General features: G+C 44.8%; 1 protein-coding gene across 1 annotated transcript; it reads right to left on the minus strand.

Moving 5' to 3' along the window:
- Positions 1-5,674: 5,674 nt before the first annotated feature.
- On the minus strand, positions 5,675-9,844 carry LOC119187691 (uncharacterized). Its single transcript, XM_037435769.2, has 3 exons — positions 9,725-9,844; positions 8,249-8,645; positions 5,675-6,427 (listed from the first exon to the last, which is right to left on the minus strand). The coding sequence occupies exons 1-3, from the start codon at positions 9,734-9,736 to the stop codon at positions 6,189-6,191; spliced, it is 648 nt and encodes a 215-aa protein (XP_037291666.1). The 5' UTR covers positions 9,737-9,844; the 3' UTR covers positions 5,675-6,188.
- Positions 9,845-11,410: the final 1,566 nt, after the last annotated feature.

Raw genomic sequence — 11,410 nt, forward strand, 5'->3', positions numbered from 1 at the left:
TTCGACGACATTACCAGTGTAACATGTAGATTCAGCCCAATTTTTTTGTTTCCATCTCTTTTTTTCTCTCTCTAACTTCCTTATTATGCGCCAAAGAAATTGGCACACGTGTTGTGAGAGCAAAGCAGCAAATGAAGAGGATGAAGAAAGTGCGTGTCCGCTCATAATATTGATAGTTTTTGGTCGAGACAGACATCTTTCCCTGAGCTAGAACCGCTTCGCTAATAAAACTTAGAACCTTTCGGAAATTTTGCACGCGGAAATAGTCATTAATTATCAAAGTGAGCGGCAAATATTGATGTGAACGGACAAAAGTTGAGTTATGTCTCGTGCTTCATTGCGAAACGATGACTCTAATTGACACCTACAGTTTGTTCGTTCTGGCGCCCAAAAACTGACTCAGATAATCACTCCTACATACTGAAACGACATAGAAGGAACGCAAGAAAACGTGAATAATCTGAGCTGCTTAGATATGGCTCTAACTTTTTGGACGCTAAGTTCGTCCCGGTCGGAAAAACATGGTGTATAGGAGATGGCTTTAGAAACAAACAGCTCAAATGAGTACCGTAACGCCTACTTCCTTGTTGGCTTGATGAAACCCCAAGTTCTGCCATCCGTGCCTCTTTTTCCTAGGCTTTCTTTTATTCTTATGTACTAAGGAAAAAGTTTATCCCTGACATAAATCAGTAAATCAAAAACGATTTATTTTAAGCTTCAAAGAGCATTATAAGTAACAGATCACGTAGCGCCAAAAATACACACAGGGCAAGAGGACCAACTTGTCTAAATTCATAGTACCAAGGGAAACTGCCAACGCTCAGTCTAAGGCAAACATCGCGAACAAGAGAATCGCTGTCGGCACCGCTACAAGAGATGAAGCCAGCCGCAATGGGCGAGCGGGTCCTGCATGCCCCTGAACTTCGACCAAGCGGCCAGCGCGCGTGAAGACGAAAACGACGGTGCTCGAGGCAAAGGTTCGTCAAGACTACGGTCATTCAGTTTCTTTTCAAAACTGCTTTGTCATTCCTTTGTCTTTGGGCACAAGTTCGCCTTTATTAAAACTTGTAAATAGGACATCCTTCTTGTGAGGTTGTTGTATCTGCTACAATTTCTTGTGGAGGTGCGGGGTAAATGATTCCGAGCCCCACACGAGAGCGAATTCAAAGCACTGACCAGGCGCATTCTGCGGAGCTTACACCGGTACACCAACGAGTCAGCTGCCGTATCCGAGGAGAATAACCCGAATCCGGACCACTTCCTTCCGTGTCAAGGACCGGTGACGGAGACAAGTGACACCCCAACTACGATGAGCCAAGTTACGCTGGGACAACTCATCGTAAGCCTGCCTGTCATTACAAAGGTGTTTTACGGTGAACCATACGAGGACGCCGAAGACTAGTTAAAGCATTTCGAGAGAGTGGGAAACCTAAATTAGTGGAACGAAGAGGGCAAGCTGCGCAACGTCTACATTGCGTTGAAAGACTCTGCGCGAGTGTGGTACGAAAACCACGAGGCATCTCTGACGTCGTGGCGAGAGTTTTGGCGGCAGCTACTGAGTACGTTCGACAGCAGTTATCGTCGGGAAAAAGTGGAAGCAGCTCTTCCTCCATGGAATCAACGAACGAACGAAACGATCACGATGTACATCGAAGATATGTCCCGCCTTTTCAAGGGAGCTGATCCTAGCATGAAGGAAGAGAAAACAGTGCGCCACCTCATGCACGGGGTCAAGCAAGATTTGTTCGCGGGACTCGTCCGCAATCCGCCCCGTACTATTGCTGAGTTTTGGTCGGAAGCAAAAGCCATCGAAACGACGCTGCAGCAGAGAGCCCGATAGTACAACCGCGATGTAGCCACTGCTTCAACAGAAGTCTACTCAGCAGGGTGTTGGATAATCTTGACACTTTGCGGGAGCTCGTATGGTCTGTTGTCAGGGAGGAATTAAGGAAATTGCAGTCACCTGATGTCACCTCTGAGCTGTCTTTTGCTGAAGTTCTCGGAGAAGAAATTCGGCAGGTCATGCGGGAGATGCGGAACGATTTGCCATTGATACGACGGGCGGCAACGTACTCTGAGGGCTCAGGTGGCCTGCTCTGTACTGTTCGCCGATCGAGACACCAAGTACTTATGTGCAGACAATGCGCAGTCCGCCTGAAATCGTAGAGGCAGCACGCACTCCACCTCATGCGACAGAGACAATGCCACGGAAGAGCGATGTATGGTGAGATGCCGCACGTAGACCCTTGTGCTTCCACTGCGGAGAAGCTGGCCACCTGTACCGATTCTGCCGATATTGTCAAGCTGGTTTTAGGGGATTCGCCATCAACGCACCATGTCCGAGAAACGGTGGAAGACCTTCCGAGATTGAAGAATATCTATGTTCACGTCGGAACTTCGACCTGCCTCGTCGTTATCAACCACGCAGACCATCCCCTATGCGCTACCATTCGTACAGCCCACGTCCCTTCCTAAGTATGTTTAAGCATTGTTTCCTAGCCCTAATCAGGGAAACTGAAGAGGGCGACCCATGGAAGCGAGGTCGCTGGTGACCTGAGATGTGAAGATCCTCCACTGCATTACGAGCGCGACGACGATTACTGTTTGCAGGCAAAGGAGTGCAGTAGAGAGAAAATTACTTCAGACTTGCCGTTGGTGATCGACGGACTAGAGCTCAATGCTTTGAGCGATACTGGTGCGGATTATTCTGTGATAAGTTACGAATTAGCGAAGCGACTCAGGAAAGTTCTGACCAAATCGAATAGACCTGAAGTACGTACTGCAGGCGGTCAGCTCATAACCCCTTTCGGCCGATGTACTGAAGGGGTCTTGATACGAAGCTTCATTTACGTCAGTGACTTTGTCGTCCTGCTCGTCTGTCTGAAGGAAGTCATACTCGGAATGAATTTCCTACAAGCTAATGGTGCTCTTATTAATTTGCAGAGGTCAAGCGTGTCATTTTTGACGAAACACAGTATAAGAGCAGCACGAGCAGATGAACAATACAACACTCCACAACGGGCCGTCGATGATGATGTAACGGTACCACCAGGAAGCAGTGTAATTGTTCTTGTCAGAAATGATACATTTAGCGACTATGAAGGTGTGGCAGACTGCAACATGGATGCTTTCCTGAAGAAATGTGTTTGTGCGGCACGAGAGGTTATCAAGTTGCGGAAAGGGTGTGCAGACATCTTCCTCACAAACTTTGGGAACGAATTCCAACACAATGCTAAAGGAGCAGCCATAGCCTTTTTTGACGAGTTCTGTGAAGTGACAGAAATAAGCAGCCTCGAAACTACACCAACCGATATGAAAGTAACATATCACGTCTGTGACGTCATATCTGTCAATCCTAACCTTTCAGTGATTAACGTCGACAGCGATATGACCTATTACGGGAATTCCGCAACTGTTTCTGCAATAGTTCGTAAGTACGGCACACGAGGTTTACGAAACACAAGATTATAACGGATGCGACAACCAGGCCAGTATTTCATCACCCGTGTCGTGTTTTACTTAAGGAAAGGGAAGTTATAAAGAATCAGATACGGGAGATTCGTCAACATCATGTTATTCAGCCTTCTAACAGTCCGTGGGCACCTCCCGTGGTGCTTGTCAAGAAGAAGGTTAACACGCTACGGTTTTTTTGTCGACTACCAAATATTGAATGCTGTGACTAAACGGGATGTATATCCACTTCCACGCATCGACGCCATGTTAGATCGACTTCGGTGTGCAAACTTCTTCTCATCACTAGATCTCAAGAGCGGATAGTGGCAAATCGAGGTTGATGAACGGGATCATGAGAAGACTTTTATTATCGAGGACGGACTGTCTGAATTTAAGGCTCTCCCTAATGGACTCTCTTGGGCGCCGGCAACGTTCCCACGCATGATGGACACTGTACTTTCCGGATTGAAGTGGCAGTGTTGCTTAGTGTACCTCGACGACGTGCTCATCTTCGCCGCAACATTCGAGGAGCACATGAAGCGCCTTCGGTCTGTTTTAGAAGCATTCCGTTCGGCAGACGTGACTATCAAGCCAGATAAGTGTCAATTCGGTTTCGAAGAGCTTCAATTTCTTCGACATGTCATCAGCGCCCAAGGCGTTTGACCTGATCCCGAAAAGAAAGCCGCCGTCACAAGGTTTCCGTCACAAGGTCTGTTAGGCGATACCATGCTTGAGTACGTCTTATTAGATTGAGCTATGTTTGAACTTGGCTTAACGCGGCAAGTGCAAGCTGGGCTGCTAAGTTTTCTGCTGGTGCCACATGGTGTCACCATAATACCTAATTATGCTAGTTATATTGGGTTATATGATGCTACGTAGGCCTGGTTAGCATAGTTAATTGACGTAAAAAGAAATGCGGACCAGGCGCTTGAGCCGGCCACGCCACAGTGGCTACGTAAACAGCGCAGATTGGATTGAGAAGACAGTGACACCCTGATAACTGATATATGAGGTTTCACGTCCCAAAACCACCATACAGTGACACCCAATCGACTGTCTGTCTGCGAACGCCATCACCACTTCAGACAAAGTGACATGAAAGATACAGCAGATATATTAGGACGCGCATGGGTCCCGCTTTATCAGAACGCTCCATCAGTGCGTTCTCTGTTCGAACGCTATCACCACGTCAGACTACGTGACATGAAAAACGCACCACATATGACGAGATGCGCATGCGCCCCACTCCATCAGTGCGTTCTCTCTTGGAACGCTATCACCACGTCAGACTACGTGACATAAGAGACGCACCAGATATGACGGGACGCGCATGCGCCCCGCTCCCTCAGTGTGCTCTCTCTTTGAACGCTATCACCACGTCAGACTACGGACATGAGAGACGCACCAGATATGACGGGACGCGCATGGGCCCTGCTCTATCAGTACGTTCTCTCTTGGAACGCTATCACTACGTCAGACTACGGACATGAGAGACGCACCAGATATGACGGGACGCGCATGCTCCCCACTCTGCAGTGCGTTCTCTCTTGGAACGCTATCACCACGTCAGACTTCGTGACATGAGAGACGCACCTGATATGACGGGACGCGCATGCGCCCTGCTCCATCAGTGCGTTCTCTCTGGAACGCTATCACCACGTCAGACTACGTGACATGAGAGACGCACCCGATATGACCGGACGCGCATGCACCGTGCTCCTTCAGTAGGGCTCTCGACAGCAGGTTACCCATCGTCCGACGCGGCGTAAAAGCATTCTACCCCGTGATTCCGGGGTCCGCACCACTTTGCGGACGCTCTACATACTCATATTCCCATGCATGAATGTTATGAATGTAAGGGATTTGTATAGAACATCAAAACAGCCTCTTTTTTCATTTTGCTATTCCGTACTGCTCGGACCAGGAGGTTCTGCACTGTCATGACAATGGAAAGACATCTCATATATAAATGGCTAAGTCATTTGGGTACATTGTTAAGCTTACCAATAGTCGACGTTAGCTTGAATAACTTATACAAGTGTGATTATTAATCGCATAGACGACTTCACTAAGGTAGGTTTATTGGTCAATATTAGCTGTTACGAATATAAATGTTCTGTTGAGATAAATTCTAATAAATTTCTAAGAAGTGGATGAGGAAAATGGTTGCCGTGCTCCTAATAAGATGTAGAAACCAAGAAAATAAACAAACACAAGTGAGTCAGAAACACGCAGTGCTCTCTTTATGAGCTTTATTCATTCCTTCGATAGACTAATACACTCAAAAGTGAAGTTAGTTCTTGAGCTATCCGCTATTGCGGCGTACCGTCAAAGCTTTGCTCCACGCACATTGTTCAGCAGCGAGAGCTGGTCTATACGCTGATGAAACGGCCTTCACCGCACAGCGGAAGATGAGTTTCTTCTACACCGTACTGGCGTCGATTTTTCTAACACAGAAACTTCATGTATTCTTATGATCCCGTTTTTTCAAGGCGTAAAAACTACGCGAAGTTGACTTGTTAAACGTGCCGACAGGGTCAAATGCACGCAATTAAGCACACCAGTGATACAAACACACATGCATGTCACACAAGATACGTGGCAAACTGCACTGGAGAAAAATGCCAATAAAACAAATACAGCACATTATGCAAAAAATGGTAAGTTGGTGATCAGGGAAATCGGATGAGTAGTCTGTACATGGGAGTGAAGTGGAAATGCAGTTCTTGGCTCGGCTAGCGGCTCCACCAGGGACCACCATCACTGATGTCGTAGTCGGCTCCTCCGCCACCTCCTCCACCGTAGCCTCCTTGGATCTCGACATCAGCGACTCCACCACCACTGCCACCACCCTCAGCTACAACAATGTTCCCTCCTCCGCCTCCACCTCCATCAGATTCTACGGTAATACCAGGGTCACGAGCAGCGTGCGCGTTTTGGATGACGATGAGGTCGTCACTGGTGCCACCACGGCCTACATGATGATAGAAAGAGTGCAAGAGATAAAAGCTTCCTGGCGAGAAACGACCCTAAGCATAGTCTTGGCTACAGCCGTTATCAATTATGCTCAAATTAAAAATCTCGAGCAGCCCTAGACGAGAGAAAAGAATAGGTTTCAACACATATGACTCCACTTGGTTGTTATTGATTCCTGTGCTTCTTCTAATTGTTCATACTTGCCCGACACATGTCACACATATTACGCTGTAACTTAATGTGATCAATCATTATCGTGTTTCTGTTATACAAACACCTCCATTTGCATTTGTGCAGAACGTTTCCTTCTTTCAAAATCATCCCTGACGGGACCAGTTTTGCATGGTTTCGACTGAAATATCACAATTGCAGTGTATAAAGATGTCAAAGAAGGTTCTTCTGAAAACGTAACTTTAAACGCCAAAAGTACAATATGCTGAGAATTTATTCTCTCAATTCAATTTGCGTTTTCTTCAAATTTTAGAGGAAACATTCTGATCACATTCAAGGTTTTACTGACGCAACCACCCGCTACTGCAAGGTCTGATCACGTGTGAGTTTTGTACGTGCAACCTACGCACAGCTCGAAGAAGTTTTCGAAAAACCACCAGAAATTCAAACTGTATTTTGTTATAGGCAATGACATTACCTTTACGGAAACTTTATACACACATGGCTTAGAACTCGGATTTTTAGGGTTACTTTTATACACTAATGTGGTTTAACATTTCCATCAAAAAATCTATGTATAATCTGTGTTTCGTTTCCAAAGTGAACGTTAAAGGCTGTGCCTAAACTATGTCAGGAATCGTCATAACTGTTATATTGTAGATATAAGCATATATATGGGACGTCATAGGGTACTTCACATCAGAAAGAGCGTTGCACTACGGCTTCAGTACATATACCTTTTGAACAAGATGTACGTCGAAACTCCTTCGTTCTCTTGTTTTTGATAGTACGTGGGCTCACATGTACAATTCTTGAGCACTTTTGCGCAAGTAGATATCTACTTATTTTCCTTATTTTGCTCACGCTGTTGCCCATATTTAAATGTGAGCATAGTGAGTTTTTGTACATATTATTACTACTTAGAAGCATATACTTATGAATATGTGCTATCGTTTGCCTAGTCAGAAACTGAAATGAGTATGCCAAACATGGGAATCAAGCACCCTGACATACATTTCTGTTCCTTTTTTACACTAAATAGATAGGTATAGAGCTAGGTAAGTACATATGTCACCGCACGTGGTATCCGTGCTGGATGGCTCTTATAATCACAGCCGTCTTGCAACGTGTTTTTAAGTTATTTCAGGCTAAACGACTGCATACATCTACTAGAGGGGAAACTACATTCTAGTCTATATTTGTGCATAATTTGTTTATTTCATCATATCTCGCTTCCCCAAATTACGCTTAGAAAATACATGACTCTTAAAAGAATGCATTATACTCCATTTATAGGTTCTAAGGCTGCGTATTTTGTAAAGTCTGCAGTGCAGAATATCACTTCTAGTGCAGTGAGCACAAACACTTGAAGCCACGTGCTAGTCCAACACCTTCCGTGACTGGAGCCATTCTCCAGAACTAGTTAAATCTACCAGTAATACTAAATGGGTTGAAGTTTCTAAAGCAATTGCACTAGATGAAGCCAAGTTACAACATTCTAGGCTGATACAGAGGAAGAACTCAGAGAAATAACGCAACGCTAATACCATGTGTCCGGGGTTCTAGTTTCATTGAAAAGAAAAAAGTTACGCAACTAGATACTACCACGACGCGCACAAAAACAGGGAATTATTCGAGAGTAGCCTACCACTCCCGCCTCCTCCGTAGCCGCCTCCACCACCTCCAGCACTGCCACCTCCAGTCTTCCAGCCTGCTCCTCCGCCACCCATGTTCCAACCACCACCCCCGGTCTTCCACCAGCCATTCCCACCACCCATGTCCCAACCTCCCCCACCTCCAGCAGACCACCCGCCTCCTCCCTTCCATCCTCCCCCTCCACCACCACTGCTGCCTTTCCAGCTGTTGCCTCCACCACGCCGCTTTTTTGGTGGACTCGGCACCGCGTGCAAGCTCTTGATCAGGTACACAGATCCAGTCTTGAAGCGCCGAGACATGACAGCCCGAGTGCTATGGGTGCTGTGGCCTCCGCCGAAAGACGTCGTTGAGCAGAAGCCAAGGAAGACGGTAATCAATGGGATCAGTTTCTGCGTAAAGAACCATTAAATCACGACTTCAATAACAACACTTAGTTTAACTGAACAAAATGCCTTGTTGAAGGAATATTTCACCCTTCTTCTGCACCACAAATTGTTACAGCTTGTCTTGAAAGTGAGAACGCTTTAGCAGAGCTAAGCTGTGGCGATGTATAGTGAAGTACCCTGGGAGATTTCATCTGATTTCATCAAACCTTCATCAAACTATTGATAAAAAAGAAACATTATTATTATTATTATTATTATTATTATTATTATTATTATTATTTATAATTATTATTATGTTGTTGTAGGGGGATGATGAAAAAGTGGCGCTCACTGACCAAGACAAAGTGAAAATGCCTCAAATGCATTTCACGTCTTGGATTTGTTTCTGAGCACATTAAATACCAATGCCTCGAAAGATATCAAAGAAATTGTGTGGGTCCCTAAACGTCTCTGACTATTTTTTAGCCTCACACGATCAGTGGCCACGAATTTATTGTCAAGCCGTGATAACGAGAGTCTCACCAAAGAACGTATAGGCTTGTGTTCTAGTTTTTGCCGATGAAACACTAATTATGACCGCGATATGTATTCCACACTGTTATATGAAAAATAAAAATTCCAGTGGTAAGCAATAATTTCACAGAATAACTTACAGAAAGTCATAGCAAAATTGCCCCGACATTACATCAAGACACTCCACAAAGAATAAACTTTAGCACAACTATGTGCTTTTTGTTGCAAAAATAGTGTGGTCAGCGGAGTTAGCCGAGGTCCAGCCTAAGTCCACTGTTCCCAAGCTTCTATGCGCTATATACGCATAGTGAAACTGAGGAAGGTTCACTATGCGCACATGTTACGAAGCAACACTGAAGATGCATATCTTATACCAGATCATTAAAATAGCGCATCTATGCCACTAGACGACCACCCTGAATAGTTGATTGCCTTGTTGATTCAGTTGCCACAACGTAGAATATCGCAATAAAGCGGTAGACGAGGAGCCAACACCAAGCTGCAGTAGCTGCTGACCTTCGCGGAGACTTGAGATGTAGTCCAAAAGCAGTGTAGCACATTCCACTTACCAGAGCTTGCATACTGATTCGAAAGGAACGTCTCCGATGGAAACCGCGAACTGTTTCTAAGAGCCTCACAACTGTTCTGATGCCCAGAGCGTCTTCTGGGTGGCTTATATACGAAAATATGACCGCCGCCGTTCATTCGTCGAGGCTTTCTTCACAGTAGAAAAAAAATTGTCTCGTCACGACATGTACTGCGCAATAATCGGCATATTTGAAGCGTGCCGAGATACTATTGTTGAACGCGGAGGCGAGTGCATGGCTTTCTTTTCTTTCCCTCAGTTTACGAATTAAAAGGAAACAGAAAGCAGAGCCAGCCGTGAAAGCGAAAACCAAGGTTAGAAGAAAAGAAGTGGTGGGGTGAAGAATCTTGTGAACAATGACCAAGATGTGCCAGGAATAAAGACCAACCCCCGTGAAAAAGAAATAAAAGGATACACTAGGAAATGCGAGCGCATCTCTGCAAAGGCGATTCAGGTCGGCGATGTGCTCAGACTGGTTAACGCTGCCACGCTGGGCTCCACTTTCTCACGAGAGAAAGAGGCAGACGCGGAAGGACTTTAGAGGGCGTCGGGCGTGATAATCGTCAAAGGGCGCTTTCTGCGCTATCATATTGCACCAAAGCCTATGTATAGATTTTGTCATAGAAGCACTGCATTTTGTTTGCTTCAACAGTCTGTTACGAATGGATCGCTGTCATTTTTCACACACGGGTTACGCTAACAAGCTACTGTTGAATCATTTAACATATAAAAGTTCTTATGACAACGTTGTTCTGCTGCATAGGGGTGCTCATGGGAAACCTATTATTGACTCATCTTTTGTTCACAACGACCCTCCTTCTAGGCCCACCAGGACAAGTCATCCTCTTTACGCTGTCTATTTTAATGCAGAGATTGATTGTTTCAGGATTTGCTTTCTTTCCCTTCACTATTGTGATCTGGAATAGCCTTGAGGGTTCCTTGCAAAAGTTACCACATGATGAATTTTCAAAATTGTTACCATATTACGTTAATTATTCGACTATATCTCCCTAACATTGATTTTTTTCACGTTGTTTCTTTACTACATATATATTTTGCATCTCATATGCACTTAGTTTATGGATGATGTTTCGACTCTTGCAAACTTCTTCTTTTAAAATGGCAGATGGTATATGTGAATGAATAAAATAAATATGTATAGGGCCTCTCTTATAGCGCTGAAAAGTCACTACTAATATTATTGGTACAATGTAGTTACGCTCATATCTTTATAGTGTATCAGAAAACATATTTCAGACAGGTGGGGCTAGGCTTCAATTCTTCATGGCCATGATGGTATGCATGAACGATAACTCACGTAAACGCTGTAAACAAGTACTGCTTCTTACACTTACCTTTTGTAAAGTTGCAGCCCGAGCCAAATGTGAGAACATAGCGTAGACCAGTTTTATTCTATAAAATACGGTTGCATAATTTACTGATGTTCAACATATTAGGCTTGTCTTGAACTTACAACAATCTCCATATAGAGGAAATGGCTCAGAAATTATTTTCAAAATATTAGCCCCATCTAACTGCTCTGAAAATTGAAACCGTGCAAAGCAGTTTCCGCATTTCAACGAAATGAATATGTGGACACTACCAGGAATGCAATGTAATATGGCTTACTCATTAGTCGAACGCTTTATGTACGGAGGCACCACACAAG

This window comes from Rhipicephalus microplus, chromosome X, assembly GCF_043290135.1.
Source record: "Rhipicephalus microplus isolate Deutch F79 chromosome X, USDA_Rmic, whole genome shotgun sequence".
NCBI classification, from domain to species: Eukaryota; Metazoa; Arthropoda; class Arachnida; order Ixodida; family Ixodidae; genus Rhipicephalus; species Rhipicephalus microplus.